Source organism: Populus euphratica, unplaced genomic scaffold (assembly GCF_000495115.2).
Source record: "Populus euphratica unplaced genomic scaffold, PopEup_1.0 scaffold9.1, whole genome shotgun sequence".
NCBI lineage: Eukaryota > Viridiplantae > Streptophyta > Magnoliopsida > Malpighiales > Salicaceae > Populus > Populus euphratica.
This window is the reverse complement of record NW_011499857.1, coordinates 125,603-150,412: the sequence shown is the minus strand read 5'-3', so window position 1 is coordinate 150,412 and position 24,810 is coordinate 125,603. Positions and strand designations below refer to the sequence as shown.

Sequence of the window (24,810 nt, the reverse complement as noted above, 5' to 3'; positions counted from 1 at the left end):
TATTTATTAAAGCAAAAGGCATTACATAAGCTAAAACTAACACTATAAATGGTTACATATTTGGAGTGAGTAACCAGTGTTAGCCAATAAAAAACATATTTATAAAAATATAATTGTTTTTAATATTTTTTTTAGACACAAAGTCTTACTAACCACTTTTTCTTTTTGAATCTTCCATGGTAAGATTTTTTTATGTAATAAAAAAGCACAGCACATGTTTGATGATGAAATTGCTTATTTGTATGAGAAAAAAATTTGCTTTTATGTTTTCATAATTTAAATTTACATTATATTTTTTTGTATTGTGTCCAAAAAAAAAAACATTAACAACCTTGATTCAAACTTTAAATTTAACATTCGGAAAAAATATTAATTTTTTTTAAACACACCGATTAATCAATACAAAAATTATTTTTAAAATATTTAAAAATAAGGTTTTATTTTAATTTACATGTAAGATATGTACGAGATACTATTCGATGCTTTCAATAATAAAAAGAAAAATAAAGAAAACAATTCACCGCGTAGGGGTGGGATGGAGCGGCAAGCAATGGAGTCGTGTTTGCGCGTGACCGACATGCCTTTATTCTTAGCGGGTGAGACAGACAATCTAGCTGTTAATAATGGCTGTCACCCAAGAAAGAAAATTATATATGTCGAACTCTATAAATAAAAGACAAGACATCTCCATCATGTTCTAGACACAACACCAAAGCCAAAGCAATCAAAACCTTAATAGCTCTCGTCTTCCTTGTCAGTTCCTGCCTTAAAATTTGTTACTTTCAGAAAAAATTAAACTAAGGTACAGATTCTTGGCTTCTTCTTTTACGTTTCTTGTGTTTGTGTGTGTAATTCCACGTATCAACCTGAAACTTCTAGCAGGTATATATCTCTTTTTTCTTCATAATTTATCAATATATTATATTAGATTTTTATAGGTTGTTCCTAGATTTCTTCTTCCGGCTGATCTGTTGCTTCTTGATTTGTTGGGCTTACAAGATTCTCTTCTTGCCATCTTGTTTCTGTGATATTAGTCATTTTGTGATTGTGGAGTGTTTTGAGAGAAATCATCCATACGGGTTATTCTCTGTGTTAGGTAATTGAATAGCTCTTGGCATGGACTAGGATCTCCATTTTCGTCTCATATTTTGACAATGCTTTTTCTTTAATCCTTCCAGATGGGAGAATAATGTTTTGATCTTTGGCCTATGCGATTATAGTTGGAATCTTTTGGGATCTCTGTATGCATATGTTTGTCTTTTGCAATGGAGACATATAAAACATCAATGACATTTTTTAGGTCAATACATAAATTGAAGAGCTTTTTATGTATCAACAATTTGTTCATTTTGAAGCTGTGAGCAAGTAAATTGAGATGTTAATGACATTTGGAATGGGCTGTGGGATTGCGTAGAAATGGAGGGATTCTGCAATGAAAATTGAAAAGAAATGAAATAATTTGAAAATGCCGAAGCATTAACTAGGCATTTTACTATTTACCATGTTCCCTGTGTTTATATTGCTTGCAGCTTTCAAAAATTTGAGAGGATGAGCATCTATAACAGCTTTTCTTTTGTTGGTTAGGAAGGAGGCAGTTTTGGGGGTGGGCATTAAAACTTATGGTTCTACCTAGCTTAGGTTCTGTGCTCTATAGGCTATTCATAATTGCTTCTCATACAGGCATTTGCTTCTGTATTAGTTTCATTTGAATATTCATGTCAGAATTTCTCGTTGCTTATTTTTAACAATTGGTACCTTTTTAACTAATTGGTATGCCACTTTCTTCAGGAAATTTGAGCTTAAGCGAGAGAGGATCTACATTTCAATTTCAATTTTTCACCAAGAATCCTGAGATGGAAGATACATCTGAATCTGTCATTTCTGCTGCTGGGGTGCATGAAAAGGTTGTGAAGGAGGAAATCCATCTGAAAGTCAAGAGCATGGATAAAGAACCCAATGACGAGAAGGGAGCTGCGGTGGAAGCTGAATTGAAGGCCAAATCGGTAGAAAAGGAAAAGCCAAAGGAGAAAGAGCAGCATAAAGAGAAAGACAATGAGAAATCAGAGAAAAAGGAGAAACATAAGAAGAAGGATGTAGATGAGGTGGGGGAGAAGAAAAGGAAAGATAAGAAGAAGGGTGAAGAGCAGGAGAAGCAACCGAAAGAGAAGGACAAAGAGAAGGAGAAGAAAGGAAAGGAAGGAGAGGCTAAGAAAAAGGAAGAGAAAAAGAATAAGAAAGACAAGGAAAAAAATAAGAAGAAAGATGATGAGGCTTTAGGATATGACAAGGAGGATAAGAAGAACAATAAAGAAGAGAAGAAGATAAAAGATCATGGGGTTTCAAGGGATGAACAGGAGGATCAGAAAGAAGAGAAGAAAAAGAAGGATAAAAAAGAGAAGAAGAAAGACGAGGATGAAGATTTGAAGGATACAAAAAAAGTAATCGAGGAGTACAAAGATCAAGGTTTGAGTGTTGAGGATGAGGATAAGAAAAGTGAAGGCAAGGAAGATAAGAAAGGAAAAGAGAAGAAGGTCAAAGATAAAGGGAAGAAGATTGATGAAGAATCTAAGGAAGAAACAAAAAAGGACAATGATGGTAAAAAGAACAAAAAAGAGGGGGAAGTGAAGGAAAAGAAAAAAGAGAAGAAGAGCAAAGATGAGATTAACGACGAAAAAGATGATGAAAATGAGGGGAAAGAAGAAAACAAGAAGGATAAGGAGAAGAAAGAGAAAAATCACAAGGATGGAGTAGATGATGACATAAAAGATGCAGATGAAAAGAAAGAAGAGAAGAAGAAGAGCAAGAAGAAGAAGGACTAGGAAGAAAGAGTAGAAAGTATTGGTAAATATGTTTTTTAGTCAATCGGTTTGTTACATTTGGCTTTAATTTTATTCATATAAAATATATTTATTATTAATAAAATATTTTTAAATATTTATTTATATTAATTAATGAATCTAAAGTAAAAATAAAATTCATAAAATAAAAATATTTTGCAACTAAAATTGTAAAGTTGCTATAATTATGAGTTTTTAATTATATCAAAATATTGATATTAAAATTGAACATTAATTAGAGTTGTTGAGATTGATTTATATTATATTTCTTTTTTTTATAAAAGAAAATAGATACTCTTATAAATCGAGATATAATCAATACTTAGAACTAATAGGCAGATGCATGATAGATGACATGTACGCTAAACTAACCAGTAAGAAAATTCTATATGAAGAGATCATTTATGTCTATAAAAAATCTCTCGTGATAGTTATTTAAGTGATCATTGGATTTAAAATTATTAAGTTATCTTATATATCAAATGTTATACTTTAATACTAACCATACATTGTCATAATAAAAAATAACAAACGAGTATGTATTGAGTATATATAAGTTATATAAAAATATTTGAATAATTAAACAATGATTATATAAGTTATATAAAAATATTTGAATAATTAAACAATGATTATATAAGTTATATAAAAATATTTGAATAATTAAAAAATGATTCATCATCTTGTTTATTTTTAAATATTATTGATTGTGAAATCCTTAGGTAAGATAGAATAAATTTTGAAAAAAGTTTTAAAATCTTATTCAAATAATCAATGACTATAATATTAAAAACTAACATGATTTGACAAAATAAACATGCTTCATACTAAAATGTTTAAATCGAAACATCTTGATAAAAAAAAATAATTACTTTAATAAACTAATCTGTGAAATGTTAAGTTAAATCACTTATAACTTTTATAATATTTAAGGGATTATGATAAGTTGCTAGATATTGTACATAATTTTTAAATATAAATAAATAAATTATTAAATTGATAATAAATTACATTGTTTAACCTATTTAATCTTTATTTATGATTATGATTTATATTTTGGTCGACTTATTATGAAACTTAATGAGTCACACATATAAGAATAGTTGGTTAAAAATTAAAAAAAATAATTAATCAAGTGTAATTTGATTATAAATAAATTTTAAAAATTAAAAATTATAATATAATCAATATAAAGGATTACAATTCTATACATAGAAACAATGAAGTAAGAATTTAATTGAATAAATTTATAAATTTATCCTAAAATAATATATGTAATATTATTTGAGGGAAAAATTAATATTTTTATTTATAAATTTTTTAGGTTTTTCTTATAAATAAAAAAATTGCTTCTTATTTCCAAAAAATAAAAAGAAATGTGAGAAAAGTATAATATATAAAAATTTAAAACACAAAAGAAAAGAGTTAGCACTCTAAAATATAATAATTTTTCTCTCCTCAAAGTGTACAAGAGACTTTTCATTGGTGATTCGTGTGAATTATTATTAGAAATTAGATATTTGGAAAGCTTGTAGATAACAATAACTTAGCTTTCAAGCAAATATTTATATAAATCCTAAATAACTTTAAATTTATATAAAATAATATATAATTTTTAAATCTAATATTTAAATTGAAAAGAACATATAATTTTTATATAAATCCTAAATAACTTTAAATCTATATAATATAACCCTTGAAATTCTATAAATTTTTTCTATGTGTATATATTTCAGGAGACTAAACACAAAGAACTCAGGGATGAAGCTAGTTAGTCAAGGTGTGAGGCTGAGTTTACCACCAGGGAAATTGACATAAATAAGGACTCACAAGATGAAGAACAGAAGAAAGATAAGACACAAAAAGGTAAGGAGACAGAAAGAAAATGATAAGAAGGAGAGGACTGATAAAAAAGAAAACCCGATGAGAAGGACAAGAGCAGAGACGTTGACAAGCTGAACAGAAGTTAGAGAAGATCAATGGAAAAATAGAAGCTCTTCTGAGAAAAAAGGTGAAATTGAGGCAGATAAAAGAAGCCGAGAGTGGGAACAAAAATGTTCCTGAGAAAGAAAAAGATGCCCCAAAGCCTGGTGCGGAGTAATCCCTTTTGGGGAACAGCATCGTTCTATAGTTTTTTTGCGAGTATGATCCTTTTCCATTGTAATTATATGTTTCTTTTCATATAACTTTAGATTAATGAGAATAGAATGTGAATTACTACCACCTTTGATGAATAAAACTACTATGCAGTTTTACTTTTGTTCCATTGCCTCTAATTTCTTTTATCACACGCGCATTTAAAGGAGCCTTCACGTTGCATTTTCTTCATTATTTAGTATCTTCATTCCACTGTTGTTTCATATCATACATCATTTGGATACATCAGTGAAACTATTAACAGTTCATCCTAGGTATTTAACCCTGATATTTTCCTCTTCGTTCCCTGTTTGATAGTGCTCGTTAGTTTTAACATGGCGTGCCAGTGTCCATCTGGCCTGCCGGTTAGACGCGCTGTCCAAACATGATATGGATTGTCCAATGCTGTTAGTTTTAGGAACTGTTATGACAAAAAAAACTTCACATTATGCCTGCAAATTCTTTGGATATCCATTTTTAGCGATAGTTATTCTTGCTGTGGACGTTGTTTTTTAGTGTTCCAGTGTCATCATCATTGAAAGTTTTGCAGAATTTAGTTCACATGTTCTCTCTCCTGCAAAGCTAGTGTCAGAAATGAGGTGTTGAACAAAATCTACCAGTGGCTAAGGCATTCGATGTCTAATTCACGTTTTAAACCGTTCTGTGATCACAAGGTGAATGATTCTGTTCAAGGAGATGTTGCATATAGATCAATGCATTGTCCCGATAGTCTTTGGTAAGTATTTTTCATTTGCACTCTACTTAGGCTTTTTAACAGTAATAACTTTACTTGAGAAAAATAAGACAATGCTTATGTGTGTTTCACTCTCGAAAGCAGCGTCCCAGCAAATTTTAGTGACAAGGATTCTTGATCATTAGGTTTTACAGTATCAGGTTAACCCATTTATCTTGCAGAACCTGCTAGCAACAGAGATTCCTGCAAGGTTATTTTTTGTTAGAATTTGAACTCAGGGCGTGTTGTGTGCCTAACCACAGTCCTTTTACTAGGATTTGAACTGAGGAAGTGGTGTGCTTAATCAGTCCCTGATCCGAATCTTTGTCAGCACACTAAATAAAGACAGAAATTTTGGAATCTTTTTGCTATTTTTCCTTTATTTTTGTGATAATGACCAAACAATATGTAATGTTAATGGCTCTTTATCTACCAGATTTAACAAAATGATGTCTAGATGGTCTTGGTAGGTTTAGTAGTGAGGCCAAATCCAAATGGGAAGAGGGGATCATAATGTCGATCACCAACGTTCATAGGCAGCTGATCAACAGTCTTGAACCATGTTTGTGAAAGCGTGCCAGTGAAACCATAGTCACCAAATAGAACATCAGCAACACCTTGGCCTTCACTTCCAGGGAGCCAGGCAGCAACAAGAGCATCCATCAAGCTTACATATGGTTGGATTACAACAGGACGCCCGGAAATGATGACAGTAGCGCATTTTACAGTTCCACAGACGTTTTGGATCGTGCTTGGACCAGGTTCTGATATTGTCAAGTTCAAGCTGTCTCCAAATGTCTCTGCATATGGCGGCTCTCCTACTACAACGATGGCGTAAGAGAAGTTGTTAGACCTGACGAAGTCTGCATCAGGATTCTCCTTGTACACAACTTCAGTGCTTGGATCAACAGTATTTTTTATGGCGGTTAGGATTGTGGTACCTGCAATTCATTTTTAGTTAACCTCATTAAACGGATTACAGAGCCTAAAGAGAGCTGCCGTCGCCAAGGAATATTTCAGAAAAACCCGCCTAATGACTTTTCGTTCAGATACTGTTTTAGCAGTCACTGATATCGAAAATTTTAGTTTCTTGTTGGGCAATCAGAACAGAACTTGTCAGGTTTTATTCCATTAAAACAGATGGATGCTATTAGTAGAATCTGAACTGGGGGATGAAATGAGAATGTACCACTAGTGAGGTTGTTGCCACCGACTCCCTGCCACTCAATTGTCCATCCACCACATTGATAACCGAGATTATCTGCATGACTGCCTGCAACAAGTATTTTTGTTGCTTTTTTAGGAAGGGGTAGCAATGGCTCAGCAGCAGATTCGCCATTCTTTAGCAGCACAAGTGATTTCCTCACAGCTTCCCTAGCCAATTCTCTGTGCTCCTGTTATCATTACATAATATTTTTAAGTTCATTTCTATCTTCTTGTTGCTAATTATACAAGGCAGAGAATATCTTAGTTTAGGTAATAAACCTGGCTACCAAGCTCATTGACTAGACTATTATCAGCCAGGGGGTTCTCAAAAAGACCCATCGTAAATTTAACTCGCAAAATTCTCTTCACTGCATCATCGATTCGGCTCATGGGGACGACTTCATTTTTCACGTGGGATGTGAGGCCATCAATAAACTCTTTGTAGTTGTTTGGAACCATGATCTGCAGCATGCGATTTCCAGAACAAGTAATAGAATTCTAAAGCACAAGATAATGAATTATACTGTTGAAGGAAAAAACCATTGATAAGAATTACCATGTCAATTCCAGCGCTGATTCCTGCTTGAATGGAATATGAGTAGTTACCATGGGGTGGAGAAGTGATCCTATCAATACCCTCCCAATCTGAGATGACAAAACCCTGAGGCAATCAATAGGCATTAGCACACATCTCTTGGATTTTTATTCTCAAATGGTTTAAGATGGGAAACCCTAAGCCAAGGAAATCACTTTACCCTGAAACGAAGAATGTTCTTGAGAAATCCAGTGACCATGTCACGGTTGGCATGCATCTTAACTCCATTCCAGCTCGAGTAAGAAACCATAACAGTGGACACACCCTTGATAATTGAGTTATAGTAGCCTGGCATGTGGATGCTAAGCAAACCGTGTCTGCTGATCTGTGTATTGTTCTCATTGATGCCTTTTGTTGTTCCACCATCACCCACAAAGTGCTTGGCACAAGCAGCAACTTTTGTTCTGTGAGAAGCCCCCAGATCATCAGGATTCAGGAATTAACAAATATTAGAGTGAATTCATCCAAAGATTTTACAGGAACTATGAAATCGATTACTATGAATAAGATTCTCTCCCCTTAATGATGTGTTTTCTATTAGTTCAAATGGACAAGTTACCTCAGTGAAATGAAGGGTTGTGGTAATAAGAAATATCATAGGACAGCACTGGTGGTAGCTTGATAACACCAATTATCTACTTTTCCCAGTTCCCCAGTTGACTAATTGCCTTCCCAACCAAGACGGGGAAGGAAACAAGATAAACAAAGAGAGGGGCCACTATGTGTGGAGACTGGAGATCTCAGCAAGTTGTTCCTAAGAGTCAAAACAGTTGTTCCTAAGAGTCAAAACTTGGAAGTTTGATAATATCAAGTAGGGATATTTTATCTTTATCCTTTTGAAGCTTTTCTGCTGTTTTCTTCACAGGTTCCCTTCATATGCTAATAATAATAATAATAATAATAGTAAGTGGAAAGCATGTCTCAACTCTCATGCCACCAACAAGGGCTTCAACCTAACACAAAGTCCAAAAAGGTTTCCATCAAATGAATAATTAACATATCCATTATCTGATGAAGCTAGCAGCAGATCCACTCCATCCTCGAGGGGGGGGATACGGCACTTAAATTCCTCTAATTAATCTAAGTGAGAAATGGCCTCATTTTCTTTTTCAAATACAGACACCAATGATTGAGCTGTTGACTGATTCCATGTTTTAAATAGAGCAAAGCAAGTTTATGGACCAAGCTTGGAATCTGATAGCGTGGATCAAAGTCAAATTTACCATATAAGCACGCTAAATTCCAAATGTTCTGTGAAAATTACTATTTACAGTTCTCTGCTCCTTGGGACAATTTTCTTCATTGTTTCACGGCGATTATGGAAAAAGCCTCCGCTGTTGAGGACTTAAGGGAAAATGTACACTATCTAATTATTGTTCTTAGAAACTTAACTTATGTTAACTGCAAGCAATATAAATCTTATAGGCAAAAGAATGTAACATGAAGATTCCTTACTTTCCAGCAACGAAGGGAACACCCTTTGAGGAGTTAGCAGGGATGTCGCCTTGTAATCCTGATACCATCTCAGTCATTGCTTGAACAAGCTTAGGATCTTCACTGTAGCTTTCATAGCACCGACCCCATCTTGGATCTCGACAAACCTGTGTAGCCAGAAGTAATAGAGGAGGAAATCAGAATTTAAGAGGAAATGATTTTGGTTATCTAAACAGCTATTAGTAGTTGGATAAAAAAGTTACCGCAATACAAGGTGCAAAAACATATGGAATGCCTGTAGCTCTAACTTCAAGTGCAGTTGCAGCTCCAATCCTCTTAACTAGGTTAGGGTCCCTGTTCGATGACATGCAGGTTCAGTCAAAAATAAAATCCATTACATTTTGATTTTCTTCCCTAATGTCCTACTACAGTTTCAGCAGATGGGAATAAGAAGAAGAAGAAAATTCAATTATTAGTTAAATTTCGAACATCTAAATTAGCATTACATCACGGCATTGATCAAAAGTATAAACCTAAATAGGTATCAATAGCACATCATCACAGCCTATTGTGGATGGATGCAGATGTCATCATGTCACTACTTTCCTTGTGAAATCTCCAAGGAGATGAGAAGGGGTCCAAGTTTTCAATGGATGACACTCGTGATCATGATTGCTGTCTCGAACTGAGAATTTAATCATCCTATCTCAAAGATGACCCGTCCTCTTTCGTGGTTACTTGGCAGACAAATATGACCATATAACTTCTTTCTAGATGAAATATCAAATTAACTTGGACAGAACTTAAATGTATCTATACTGATTGCTTGAAGCAGAAAGAAGAAAAAAACTTTCAGTTCATAAACTGTTGGTTAGTATGAGTGAGGAATATCTTCACTTGCCTGGTAGCTCCAAGCCCAACATTGTGAGGAAATATTGTTGCCTTGTAAACATTGTTATGTCCATGAACAGCGTCAATTCCATAAATCATAGGAATTCCTAATCGGGTCGATAAAGCACCCTTTTGAAATTCGTTCACCATGTTAATCCAGGTCTCAGCAGAAGCCTGTTTAGAGGGAGCACTCCCTCCTCCACTCAGTACACTCCCTGCCAGAAAAGGAAACATAATTCTTCAGCTTTCCTACACAACACAACCTCATCACGTAACAATTCCTAAACCAAGTAAAAGCACAGTGACGCTCTGCTTACCAATGAAGTAGTCCTTCATCACCTCAGCCGATGCAACACCGCGTTCAATCTGAGTCATCTGGCCAATTTTTTCCTCTAATGTCATCCGGTTCATCAAGTCCTTAATGCGAGAATTTAAGGACTTTGTTGCATCTTTATAGATCATGTATTCTGCTTCTGCCAAGGCTGCCCAGATGACAACAAGCCCCATCAAGAATATGAAAATTCTAGCCATTTAGACCTTCCTGCAATGACCAAAGTAGCAAATATAAAATACTGTAATGGAATACTTGTTTAATAATAGTAAAGAACTTTCACTTTTAACAGCAACACGTAACAACTGCATCTGATTCACTCTGCCTCTAGCATTAAAAGAAGCGAATCAAACAATTTCCATCAGTTGAATGAAGCGCATACACACACGTTGTTGTCATCTGTTTTTCACAATAGCATTGCCAGAAAGAACAGAAACATGGGAATGAGAGAATAAACTCAGGACTTACAGAGAAACAACAAGAACTCAATAACCTCTCTGTTCTGAGAGAATGGGGGAGGGGTTAAGTTTTGGGACTTGGTATGCTATGGGATGGAGGTGGCATTTATAGAATGTTCATCTATTGATTTATCACTCTGTGCTATATCTGTTTTCTGTTCATTTACTGCTGTTTTTCTTGAAGGATTTTATAAATAAAATAAAGATTCATCATCCACGACAGGACAACTACACAATTCAATCCTGCACGTCGCCCACCTTTGAAATTTGAAGTGGAAAGGATGACGCAAACAAAATAGTGGTTTACTTTATTTTTCGAACTTTACTAGTCAATATTATCATCACTTCTATTTACCCATCAACAAAATAATTCGGTAAAAACAAGGATATATCCTGTCCGCATTATTTGAATTTGAGAATGTAGCTGTTTTTTAGGGAATTTTTTATTTAAAAATATATTAAAATAATATTTCTTTGAATGTATTTGGAAAATTTGTTCTTTTATTTTCAATATGGCCAAAATTTCCAATATTTATAAATAAAAAAAGAAGGGATCATATATTTCTAGTCCACCTCTATATCATACATTCAAAGAAATTAATAGATTTTTTCCAATAATAGTCTTAAAATATAAATAAAAAAATAAGGGATCATATTTTCTTAGTCATTGTGCTAACCTATTACTGCACAATAAATTAAATACAACTTATATATATATATATATATATATATATATATATGCTTCCAAGATTAGAACAATAAATTAAATACAAATTATAAGTAATTGAGAACCTCTCTTATTAAAAAAAATAAACAGATAAATTTAAAAAATTATATGAATTTGTTTGTCACATATCGATATACATGATTTATTTATGATATAATCTAATAAAAGATAATCAGTATTTACTATTGTATTTTATCGATGAAATTGGATATGCTGAAGTTTCAAATTCGAATTTATTCTTTATTCACAGTTTGATGAGATCATGAAACCGTAAGCTTATTCTTATCAAGTATTCCCGTGTTTGCTGGGTAGAGGAGTTACTCTTCTCTTCATCCTCTTCTCCCACTTCGGTTTTTTTTTTTTTAATATTATTATTATTATTATTATTAAAAGATTATTATTAACATGAAATAGCATTGGCTCAGTTATGCTGTTAATTGGATTAATTTTTTTTAATTATGGATTCAAAATCTTATATGTTCTAGATAACAGTTTTTTTATAAATATTGAGAGATTAACATTGATATTGACATCAACATCTTTTTTTTTTTAAAATAAAATAAAAACATATTAGTTTAATTTGGGTTAATCTAAATTAATATGTCAAACTAGTAATCCGAGTTATAAGACTATAATAATTCTATAAAAAGTAAATTAAAATAAATCATGAAATTTAATTATCAATTAACTAAATATTAAAAGATGAAAAAAATTAATTAAAGAATGACAAAAAAAAAATGATCCAAATGAACTTTAATTAACTTACCAAACTTATAGTCCGAGTCATGATCCCCTAGGTTTAATAAAAAAAATTCTATCTTTTTAATTATAAGATAATAAAAATAAGCAGTCATAAAATTAAGTATCAATCAAATGTTGTAATGTTCATACGAGACCATAATAATCTTACAAAAATAAATTAAAATAAATCTTAAAAACTAATTTAAAATAAATTAAATTTGGGTGGACCTAGGTGGTTCAGGGTGGCCCAGCGTGCTTGGACCTCTAAAAAACAGCATGCACGTGGGTCTTGCTAACCCAAGCTCACACTTCTAGGCCTTATTTTTTTTTTAATTAAATTGTGCAGATAAATAATTTGTCATTCATCTATTTTTTATTTTAAAAAATATATATAAAAGATGTATTGTCTACAACTTAGAATCTGACCAACGAAGAGTTGATTAAAAAATTCAAGGGAGATGATTTTGGATGACAAATTCATTTCAACTAGTCCTAGCTTTAAATCATTGAAAATGAATTAAAAAGTCAACTTGAATTTAAAAAATTTTATGAATCTATATCTACTTTCTTAGGCAAGGTGAAGATTAAAGGACAATCATGTTCTTCTTCTTGAATGAAACTATTAACATAAAAAACGAGCTTTTTTGTAATTGAAATTGATGCAAAGCAATAATTTTCTCTCTTTTCAGTATCTGATGAACTTTCTCTATTCTTTCTCAATCCAAGAATTTAAAAATAAAATAAAAAATAAAGTTTTGGACAAAATTGAATTTTCAAAAATTAAAGGGATTAATTAACATGTATTAATTGCAAATTAGATGGATCAAAGTGAACTTTTAGCATTATTTTTGAAATTTCCACCTAGTTTTCATTTGTTTTTCACAGTGGTCTTAAATCATTAAATCTTATCATTTTTTAACAAATCAAAATCAATTAACTATCAATTTAGCCATAAAAAAATGAAAAAAAAATTAAAATATAAAAGAAAAACCACTGCTCTAATTCACATTGATTTGTAAAAGGGTGCACAGTGAGATGTACATGGTAAAAGCACCACATGATTAATTTTAGGTTTCTTATAATGAGAATGCATCTTTTCTTCTTCTTCTTCATTTTTTTTTTTAAATCGTCAATTTTTTTATTAACACCTTTTTTAAAAAATAGCATAAATGGAAAAATAGTTTGAAAAATCAGCACAGCTATATAAAAAACGTTGGTTCGAAAATATATTGTTTTTTCAAACAAAATCTGGTCCACCCAGCATCTTAAAGAAAATGTTGGGTGGACCAGCGTTTTTTTATAAGAAAATGGTGGTCCGTTCTGTTTTTGTTCTTCATATATGAACCCCATCCTCTCCTTTTATTCCTGGAAAAAAAAAGCCGACGCTCCCCTCCCCTCAAACTTTCGCCGGCGATATCTTCTCTCTAAACACCAACATCTCGTCTTCTATTCGTCTCCTAGCCTCCTATTTTCTTCTTTTTTCATTGAAAACCGCCGCCTCCTCCATCCCTTTTTTTTTTTTTTGATTTACATGGGGTGTCCGGGCCAGCTTACGCGCATCACGATTAATTCATATAGCCCACTGAACATCCTGCAAACCCAGTAAACAAGTAAAGCACCATAAAGGTGACAGACATGCATAGTGATTACGACACAAGCGAACTTAGTGTTTATGTACCTAAACTCTCACATTCAGCAGACAGACACTCTGATTACGACTCCAATTGTATGATTCACGACAGCATAACTAAACACATGATAGGTGTCAAAAGCCTTTAGAATTCATTCCAATTGTCTCCCCCTTTTTTGAGATTCAATTTGTCCAAGTAGTTGATAAACCATGCCAAAAAAACAACCAGGGCACGACAGAGACACGCCCTTTCCACATCGTGCTTCGAATAATATATTGTAAAATCCTTTTCGCTTATATATTGTTCTTAACCTTAAAGTATGTCTTGGTCAATAAAATGTCCGAGTTAATTCTTAGAGGAAGGGAGTTTTCATATTGTTCTGAAGGATAGAAGAATTTAAGTTATTATTTAGTATTATGGTAGTGATTGCTTTTTAATAGTGGTGAATATTTTCAAACCAAAACTAGTTCAAATCAAATGGTTTTGATTTGGTTTGGTTTGGTTTTTAGAAGAAAAACCGGTTCAAACCAGTTTGGCTCGGTTTTTTATTTAGCTCGGTTTTTCCGGTTTGACTCGGTTTTTTCTGGTTTTTTTGTTTGGGTTCAGTTTTTTTCAGTTTCAAGATTATAAAACCGAAACTGAATCAAACCAGTCAGTTTTTTTTTTAATTTTAATTGATTTAATTAGTTTTTTTTTCATAGTTCAGTTTTTTCGGTTATTTTTTTTTATTTTTTCAGTTTAATCGGTTTTTTGATTTTTTTCACCCTTACTTTTTAATGTGTTTTTTATTTAGAAATACATTGAAATAAATTTTTTTTATTTTTTTCTTCAAATTAATTTTTTAGTATTTTCATATCGTTTTAATATATTATACTAAAAAAAATAATTTAAAAAAATAAAAAAAATTAATGTTTTTAAGAAAAACATTACTGAACACTGATGATGGATGAATCTGCCAGTATGGGTGTCGACACAGGATCTTTTGTGTAACTAGGAGAAAATTGATGAACATAATTGATGAGATAATGGCAGAAATAAATTGGGCAATACAATTAAATTCTCATGACAACAACATAAATTTTTATTTATTTATTTCAAGTTTCATCAAATATTTATAAAAAGAAAATCAATGGCGGTTGATTTCAAGTGGTGGAGCTAGGATATGAAATTTAAGGGGCCAATTGATCCAAGGTGCTGTCAAAAGTCTATGTTTGTGATGAGTTGAACAATAAAAGACCCCCGAATACTATACAAGATTTAGAGTTTGAGCAAATTTTTATTTTTTTATTTAAAATTAATTTTTTATTTTTGAATCATTTTGATATATTTATATCAAACATATTTTTTAAAAAATAAAAAAAATATTATTTTAATATATTTAAAAAAAATACTTTAAAAAATAGTCGCTACTACATTCTTAAATATTCCCTTTAGCACTTAAAAGTTTCGATATGTTAGTTATGATATAATAAATTTAATATTAAAATGACCCGTATCAATATTATACTTATATAATAAAATAAATTTAATAATTCATATTATTACATATATCATAATGCTTAACTGTTTTGGTAAATTTAATGTAAGGAAAAATATCAAAATATTAGCCTTTTAGCATTATGTTTTTAGGTTATAGTTTTCTAGTAGAGTTTCATTTAAGTTAGAAATACAAATGAATCATTTATATTTATATTGAATTATTTCAATATGATACATAGTCCTAACTCATATCTTTTTTTTGTTTCTCATCAATTTTAGTACATATTATTAATTTTATATAATTGATTTCATTACATATTGAATAATAAAATAGTTAAATTATTAACAAAATAATAAAAGATGTAGTTAAATTACTTTGATTCACACCCATAAAATATTATTTGTCATGATAATGTGTTTTTGTTTTTGGTTTTTTTTTTTGTTTAGTTTTTTTTCTTTTTAGTTTAACTCTTTAATAACTCAATCCATTTAGTTTTATTTTTTCAATTTCATCTTTCAGTATTAGGTTATTTTGAGAATTGTACTTTATAATGTTTTTTTATTTTCTTTTCTTAATTGTACTTCATCCCGATCGCATGAATTTAGTTTTTTTTCTTAGTTCCAACCTTTGACATTGAATCTTTTGTAAATGGAGCTTTGTAATTCTTGTTTTATTTTCTTTTTATAAAGCTATCCCGATGTCATGACCTTTGTGGTTAATTTAACAAGTTAATCATAGTTGACTTTTGTTTAGTTAGAAATTGGGTTCATGATTGTTTTAATTTGATTTTTATGGGGTTATCCCATTATCATGAACTGAGTTATAGTTAGACATGTTAATTTAGGTTAACTCGAGTTGTTTTTTTATTTTTTTTAATTTAATATTTATTTTCAATTTCATTCTTCAGCATTGAATTGATCATGAATCAATCTTTATAATTTATCTTGATTTGCATTTTATAAGGCAATCATAGTCTTATGTTGTGTCACACTTCTCAAAGTCATCTAACTCGACATATCTCCTAGCATGGTATTCAACAACTAATTTTGAAAGTTTTTATAGTTTTCAAAGGATCTTTAATGGACAATAATATAATTTTTAAGTGTGACAAAGATTCCTTTAATGTTCTAAAATTATTTTCTTATAAGGATTTCTTGTTTATTATATCTACACAAGAAAATGAGAGCTGGTGGTAATTAATGGCATGCTAGTTTAATATTTTTCATATTCTACAAGGAAACTAAGGGGCAACAACTATTACAAAGATTTTCATGCTAATATAGGAGAGTTAAAGTTGATATTAAGCTAATTTTTTTCTATTATACAGTTTTATGCTAATAAGAATATTTTTTATCCAATCATTAAATCGGGTTAAAATTTTGTCAAAAATTTTAAGAGGTCTTGTTTTATATTGAGTTTAAATTTCAAATCAATTGTAATTGTGTAAATCTTTATAACAAGATTTAGAAGCTATTGTACAGGAATTGCATTATTTTCCTACTTGATTTACAATCTTTTTTTTTTCTTTTTGGACTATTAATCTTTTATTATTTTTTCAGAATTTTCTAGGATTTTTTTGTTACTTATTATATATATGGTTATTTAGCTTGTATTTAGGTTTGCTTTTCAACCATGGATTATTGAATAAAATTGGTATTTTCTTTAAAGTAACATGCTTTTTTTTCTTGTTTAAACAAAGAACAATCAAACTTATTAAAGTATAACGAACTTTGATTTTAGAATAAATTGCTTTTGTGTGTGTGAAAGAGAGAGAATACCCATATTATTTGGTTTTCTAAAGAATTAAATTTGACTTATTGAAGAACAACTATTTTTATTGCAATCTTCCTTATATTTTCCATTCACGATTCACTAATTGTTGAGTTGGGGGGGGGGGGGGGGCATATTCAATTAGGTGTTGGTGTCTCATTTCAAGGTAAATATTGTTGTGTCACACTTGAGATTGTGTCAATCTTACTTGTGAATTTTTGGATCTTTATATTTATGGGGCTCACATCACTTTTTTTATTTTATTTGTTTAATCCCTTTTCATTAATTATTTCTATTGAATTAACTTTTTTATAAATAAATGATTGGTTTATATATATATATATAGTTGTATGATATTTCTAAGAGATTAGTTTGATTTCTTTTAAATTGTTTCTCTTATATTTTATAAGAATTTGCTGTATTTGTATAATGGTTTTATAAAGAAAAAATATATATATTTGTTATTAGCAACAACAATTACTGCTAAGATAAAATGAGAAAACTTTTAAGATAAAAATGATAGTTGGTGTAAAACATTTGCATATATATTAATCTTTTATTTCTACAATGAAGATTAGCTTTTTATTTTAATATTTAAATGTCATTTTTTTCTTATTATAAAAAAAAAGTATGTTAATAATTAGACTTCATAATTTGTTTCAGTTTGTTTTTTGTAAGGATACTATGATCTCAAATGAAAGTCCTGACATTAGGTTGTTGCTTAATTTCTTGAGTATCTATTATTTATCATATAATTAAATAAAAAGTTATTTGATAAGAAAAAATTATTAAATCTAATGGAGTTCATTACCCATGTTACGAGTTGAGAGAGTTAACCCAAGTCGATCCAACATATCGCCGACTACTGTTAAGAAAAAAAAAAAGATATCATTTTTAAATTTTAAAAAAATTCAAACCATATTTTTATCGATCATTTCGGTCATTTATGAATCCTTCAAGTTAATTTTGGATCATATCAAGACAACTCTCAAACGAGTTTAATGATATTATCATAGAATTTCCTGCTTCTTGAACATTTTTTTTCACAAGCAAGTAACCAAGTTAGGAATTAAGATGGATCCTTGAACCGAGTTTAATAATATTATCATAGAATTTCCTGCTTCTTGAACATTTTTTTTCACGTTCAATTTTTTTGGTGTCCAACTCATAGTGTAGTGTGTGCTTGTTATCTGGTTGTTCCATAAACATTTAGGAATTAGTGCTGATTTATAAAGGCGTAATTGAATAATCATATAACTACAGGGATTAAATCAACTTTGGGGAAGTCAATCTCTGCCCGTGTTGGTTTATAATCTTTAGATTGCTAGAACTTGCCTATTATATTACTAAAACCTTGTTGTGAAATCTTCTTGTCACCATGAAGTGAACGCGAGATAAGGATAATTAATATATCCTAAGCTCGTGAGTCTCAGGATCATATATAGTTCTTCACGGACGGACTAACCAGTATTAAATCTGTCAAGGTTGCTTAGATGAAATTTATCAGAAAAAAGAAGAAGAAGGTAAGCCAATTAGATAAAGGAAACATGACTATGGACCCAGCAGATTCCATGTGAGATGAAGTAAGACGATGATCATAAGATTAAAAAAGAAATAAATATATAATTATGTTTGGTAAGGATTGATAAGATAAAATAATTATTTTTATTTAATGTCTAGATAAATAAAACAAAAAAAAAATTCATAGTTTTGAATCCCGCCACCTAAGTTTCCTGGCCGAAAAACAAAAAAGGTCAGATTAAAGCGATTTTAAAGGATCATGTCGACACTGTAGCAGCAGATTTGTTTTACGAGAAGAAAGTGTGAGGAGGAGAACATCCTCATAATATGGATATAGGTAGCTCCAAGTATTCAAAGGATGCCAATGGCGGCATTTGACGAGATACTAATCAGAAATCTCTTCCATATATGAACTATTAAATTATCAATGAAATGGAACACAAGTCAAAGATCGTTTTCTGTCCTGCAAGGTTGTCGTATCTTTACATGCTTGCATGTTGTTTGACGGATCAATTGTTTTAAATTGTCTCTGTATTTTTTTTTTAATTACTTTTTTATTTGTTTTAAATTATGCAAAATTTTAAACACACATGCTAAATTGTTGAAGTATCACCTGCCCTAATGCATTTAATAATTTTAATGTTTGAAATTTATATAGGTATTTATACAAGTAATTTATTGGTATGTATATTACCAATATAATTATGGATAGAAAGAGTCTATCTAAAAAACTCATAACTCTTAGAGTGAATTTTTATATATTCATTAATGATTATATATTATTTATATCAAATCTACATAAAATAATAATAATAACATGTATTAATTAACTACGATAACTAAATGGTTTGCATAAATATTGATTTAGGTCAAATTTATTCAATTTATTTTAATAGTATTTTTAATTCATTATCAATTATCTATATATATTCAAATTTTTATATATTTACTGAAAGTTTTAACTCTGCAATAAAATTGACAACATATAAAACATATCTGTAAAATAAGTTATTATTTATTTTTTCACAAAACACTTAGATCAGAAATTCGACATTGCCAAATTTCTAGTAATGTTTATTTGGTTGTTTATTTATTTTATTGTTTTTTCTCATTCAATTTTGTAGTATGAATTTATTATTTGTAAATGTTATGATTTGTTTTAGATCTTATCAAATTGCATTTCTCATACTAAATTGTTAAAGTATCACATATGGATAATTTATTGTTATTAAAAAAAGTCTTAAAACATACCTATGACAGATTCTCGAGCAGTTGATAATGTATTTTATAAGGATTATTGTTTGGTTACTAAATCTTTTGTTATATATCTGATATAGTATATATATAGGGATTTAATTATGACAAACTTAATGTAATTTAATGGTTTAGTTCCAATCAGTTTGTTGTTCAACCAATTGCTCAATGACTTGTGATGGGTAACTCGTGCTTGTGATAGGTGACTTGTGCTAGATTGTGGGTTGCCTATGGTTGAGACACTAAAATTCAACCTCATATTTCAGGCTGTAGTCATAGAGATACCATAAACCCAGTTCCTATTACAGTTCCTATTAGGCTTATCAATTACTTCAGCCTCCAACCACAACTTTAGGGCCATGTTTGTTCTGAGGAAAACCAATTCCGGGAATTCATTTTCCTCAGTTTCCCATGTTTGGCATCAATATAGAAAACTAGTCAACGGAAACTTAATTACGGTCAAAACTTAAAACTCAACTTTACCAAAGGAAAGTGTTTTCCTTTTGATAAAGAAAGGAAAACACTTTCCTTTTTTTCATTACACACATTACTCTCAAATTCTCAAATCACGGTCTCTCGTTTCTTCGTAAACAATTAGTAAGAAGCAAGTAGGAACAAGTGAACAAGTGCATTATTTTTCTGGAACAATTGAAACTCTTATTTCAGGTATTTTTTTTCTTTATTTTTTTATATATTTTTATTTTTTTTCCTTTATGTTTTTATCTTCTTCGTTAGATCTGCAAGAATTAAGACATGAATCCTTCATTTTCTTGATAAATCTGTTACCTGTGATATTTTTCCCATAACATAACACAGTTTCTTCTTCATCTTCCCTCATCACATTCGATGTGTTCAAAACAACCCAGATTCATTAAGCAAAACATAAAAATCACATATTTTCCAGTCTTCCTCACTCACACCCTGCAGAACCGGCAAATCAAAGCAAAATCAATCAAAGTAAAATGCCCAAATTTTTCCAGTAAAAAGCAGTCACCATATCAAGGAATTAATCAACCCTTGCTCTCTTTTTTTTTTTCAAGTCTTAGTAGAAGTTGTCGGGGGAGAGAGGGAGAACTGTGAAGGAGGAGCGGGTCTTTAAGGTACAACCCTTTTGCCCGTTGAAGCTTCGATCTTTGTCCTGGTTTTTTTTTACACAGAGAGAGGAAGGTAAGGAATTAGATAAAGAACATGGGAAAGGCAAGAGAAACCGAGAGGAAACAGGGGAAGGGGAAGGCAAATGAGAGAAACCGAACAATCGAGAGAAAACAGGGGAATGGGAAGGGGAAGGGGAGAAACCGAGATAAACTGAACAGGGAAAGGGAAAGGGGATGACAGAAACCAAACAGGGGGAAGGGATGGGGATGAACAGAAACCGAATAGGGGAAGGGGAAGGGGATGATAGAAAATTTAGGAACAGGGAAAGGGGAAAGGGATGACGGAAACCAACAGGGAAAAGGGAAGGGGATGACAGAAACCGACAGGGGAAGGGGAAGGAGAAGGGGATGAGAGAAACCGAAACTTAACAGGGGAAGGGGGAAGGGATGACAGAAACCGAAACTTGATAGGGGAAGGGGAAGGAGAAGGGGATGAGAGAAACCGAAACTTAACAGGGGAAGGGGGAAGGGATGACAGAAACCGAAACTTGATAGGGGAAGGGGAAGGAGAAGGGGATGAGAGAAACCGAAACTTAACAGGGGAAGGGGGAAGGGATGACAGAAACCGAAACTTGATAGGGGAAGGGGAAGGAGAAGGGGATGAGAGAAACCGAAACTTAACAGGGGAAGGGGGAAGGGATGACAGAAACCGAAACTTGATAGGGGAAGGGGAAGGAGAAGGGGATGAGAGAAACCGAAACTTAACAGGGGAAGGGGGAAGGGATGACAGAAACCGAAACTTGATAGGGGAAGGGGAAGGAGAAGGGGATGAGAGAAACCGAAACTTAACAGGGGAAGGGGGAAGGGATGACAGAAACCGAAACTTGATAGGGGAAGGGGAAGGAGAAGGGGATGAGAGAAACCGAAACTTAACAGGGGAAGGGGGAAGGGATGACAGAAACCGAAACTTGATAGGGGAAGGGGAAGGAGAAGGGGATGAGAGAAACCGAAACTTAACAGGGGAAGGGGGAAGGGATGACAGAAACCGAAACTTGATAGGGGAAGGGGAAGGAGAAGGGGATGAGAGAAACCGAAACTTAACAGGGGAAGGGGGAAGGGATGACAGAAACCGAAACTTGATAGGGGAAGGGGAAGGAGAAGGGGATGAGAGAAACCGAAACTTAACAGGGGAAGGGGGAAGGGATGACAGAAACCGAAACTTGATAGGGGAAGGGGAAGGAGAAGGGGATGAGAGAAACCGAAACTTAACAGGGGAAGGGGGAAGGGATGACAGAAACCGAAACTTGATAGGGGAAGGGGAAGGAGAAGGGGATGAGAGAAACCGAAACTTAACAGGGGAAGGGGGAAGGGATGACAGAAACCGAAACTTGATAGGGGAAGGGGAAGGAGAAGGGGATGAGAGAAACCGAAACTTAACAGGGGAAGGGGGAAGGGATGACAGAAACCGAAACTTGATAGGGGAAGGGGAAGGAGAAGGGGATGAGAGAAACCGAAACTTAACAGGGGAAGGGGGAAGGGATGACAGAAACCGAAACTTGATAGGGGAAGGGGAAGGAGAAGGGGATGAGAGAAACCGAAACTTAACAGGGGAAGGGGGAAGGGATGACAGAAACCGAAACTTGATAGGGGAAGGGGAAGGAGAAGGGGATGAGAGAAACCGAAACTTAACAGGGGAAGGGGGAAGGGATGACAGAAACCGAAACTTGATAGGGGAAGGGGAAGGAGAAGGGGATGAGAGAAACCGAAACTTAACAGGGGAAGGGGGAAGGGATGACAGAAACCGAAACTTGATAGGGGAAGGGGAAGGAGAAGGGGATGAGAGAAACCGAAACTTAACAGGGGAAGGGGGAAGGGATGACAGAAACCGAAACTTGATAGGGGAAGGGGAAGGAGAAGGGGATGAGAGAAACCGAAACTTAACAGGGGAAGGGGGAAGGGATGACAGAAACCGAAACTTGATAGGGGAAGGGGAAGGAGAAGGGGATGAGAGAAACCGAAACTTAACAGGGGAAGGGGGAAGGGATGACAGAAACCGAAACTTGATAGGGGAAGGGGAAGGAGAAGGGGATGAGAGAAACCGAAACTTAACAGGGGAAGGGGGAAGGGATGACAGAAACCGAAACTTGATAGGGGAAGGGGAAGGAGAAGGGGATGAGAGAAACCGAAACTTAACAGGGGAAGGGGGAAGGGATGACAGAAACCGAAACTTGATAGGGGAAGGGGAAGGAGAAGGGGATGAGAGAAACCGAAACTTAACAGGGGAAGGGGGAAGGGATGACAGAAACCGAAACTTGATAGGGGAAGGGGAAGGAGAAGGGGATGAGAGAAACCGAAACTTAACAGGGGAAGGGGGAAGGGATGACAGAAACCGAAACTTGATAGGGGAAGGGGAAGGAGAAGGGGATGAGAGAAACCGAAACTTAACAGGGGAAGGGGGAAGGGATGACAGAAACCGAAACTTGATAGGGGAAGGGGAAGGAGAAGGGGATGAGAGAAACCGAAACTTAACAGGGGAAGGGGGAAGGGATGACAGAAACCGAAACTTGATAGGGGAAGGGGAAGGAGAAGGGGATGAGAGAAACCGAAACTTAACAGGGGAAGGGGGAAGGGATGACAGAAACCGAAACTTGATAGGGGAAGGGGAAGGAGAAGGGGATGAGAGAAACCGAAACTTAACAGGGGAAGGGGGAAGGGATGACAGAAACCGAAACTTGATAGGGGAAGGGGAAGGAGAAGGGGATGAGAGAAACCGAAACTTAACAGGGGAAGGGGGAAGGGATGACAGAAACCGAAACTTGATAGGGGAAGGGGAAGGAGAAGGGGATGAGAGAAACCGAAACTTAACAGGGGAAGGGGGAAGGGATGACAGAAACCGAAACTTGATAGGGGAAGGGGAAGGAGAAGGGGATGAGAGAAACCGAAACTTAACAGGGGAAGGGGGAAGGGATGACAGAAACCGAAACTTGATAGGGGAAGGGGAAGGAGAAGGGGATGAGAGAAACCGAAACTTAACAGGGGAAGGGGGAAGGGATGACAGAAACCGAAACTTGATAGGGGAAGGGGAAGGAGAAGGGGATGAGAGAAACCGAAACTTAACAGGGGAAGGGGGAAGGGATGACAGAAACCGAAACTTGATAGGGGAAGGGGAAGGAGAAGGGGATGAGAGAAACCGAAACTTAACAGGGGAAGGGGGAAGGGATGACAGAAACCGAAACTTGATAGGGGAAGGGGAAGGAGAAGGGGATGAGAGAAACCGAAACTTAACAGGGGAAGGGGGAAGGGATGACAGAAACCGAAACTTGATAGGGGAAGGGGAAGGAGAAGGGGATGAGAGAAACCGAAACTTAACAGGGGAAGGGGGAAGGGATGACAGAAACCGATTTAATTCTGTCTAGCATGTTTATGTTTGTAATTTGAACTAATATGTATGTTTATGACATCAAAACTTAATATTTATGCATAACTATATTTGATGTTAGATATTTATATTTATTTCTTTATGTTTATTTGATATATATTAAAGGGATAATTGTCTTTACCCGTAAAAAAAAATATTTATCTAAAAAACCCATCAAAATATTTTTGTATCTATTTATCTTTTAAAGAATTCTTCATACAAAAAAAAAAACTCAAATATATAACTCTTATCATAAACTAATTTGGCTTTCTTCGTATGAAAAAAAAACTTATTTTAAGCTTTTAAAATTAAAAAAATAAATATTAATAGGTTTAACTTAAAATATATTCACAAGCTTATTTCTCTATAATATGATATGACATATATAGTTATATTTTATAAAATAAGCTATGTATAAATATAAGATATAATAAAAAAAATTCATCATTATACTTTTTAGATTTCATTCTTTTATTGCAAGTGATTAAATATTTATATTAAATATTTTATATATATTAGATAAACTTGAAAAAAAATTAATTCATTAATAAAT

At 33.0% G+C, this 24,810-nt stretch overlaps 3 protein-coding genes across 3 annotated transcripts; 2 read left to right on the top strand and 1 right to left on the bottom strand.

The window, feature by feature from the left end:
- Positions 1-805: 805 nt before the first annotated feature.
- LOC105123530 (myb-like protein X) lies at positions 806-3,047 on the top strand. Its single transcript, XM_011023157.1, has 2 exons — positions 806-882; positions 1,789-3,047. The coding sequence occupies exon 2, from the start codon at positions 1,854-1,856 to the stop codon at positions 2,817-2,819; it is 966 nt and encodes a 321-aa protein (XP_011021459.1). The 5' UTR covers positions 806-882; positions 1,789-1,853; the 3' UTR covers positions 2,820-3,047.
- Positions 3,048-6,056: 3,009 nt separating this feature from the next.
- On the bottom strand, positions 6,057-10,856 carry LOC105123529 (lysosomal beta glucosidase-like). Its single transcript, XM_011023156.1, has 10 exons — positions 10,632-10,856; positions 10,150-10,373; positions 9,843-10,047; positions 9,205-9,295; positions 8,963-9,108; positions 7,668-7,911; positions 7,469-7,573; positions 7,192-7,374; positions 6,896-7,100; positions 6,057-6,647 (listed from the first exon to the last, which is right to left on the bottom strand). The coding sequence occupies exons 2-10, from the start codon at positions 10,361-10,363 to the stop codon at positions 6,160-6,162; spliced, it is 1,881 nt and encodes a 626-aa protein (XP_011021458.1). The 5' UTR covers positions 10,364-10,373; positions 10,632-10,856; the 3' UTR covers positions 6,057-6,159.
- A 10,077-nt stretch (positions 10,857-20,933) lies between these two features.
- LOC105123822 (uncharacterized protein DDB_G0290685-like) lies at positions 20,934-24,255 on the top strand. Its single transcript, XM_011023565.1, has 2 exons — positions 20,934-20,978; positions 21,217-24,255. The coding sequence occupies exons 1-2, from the start codon at positions 20,934-20,936 to the stop codon at positions 24,253-24,255; spliced, it is 3,084 nt and encodes a 1,027-aa protein (XP_011021867.1).
- The last annotated feature ends 555 nt before the right edge of the window (positions 24,256-24,810 follow it).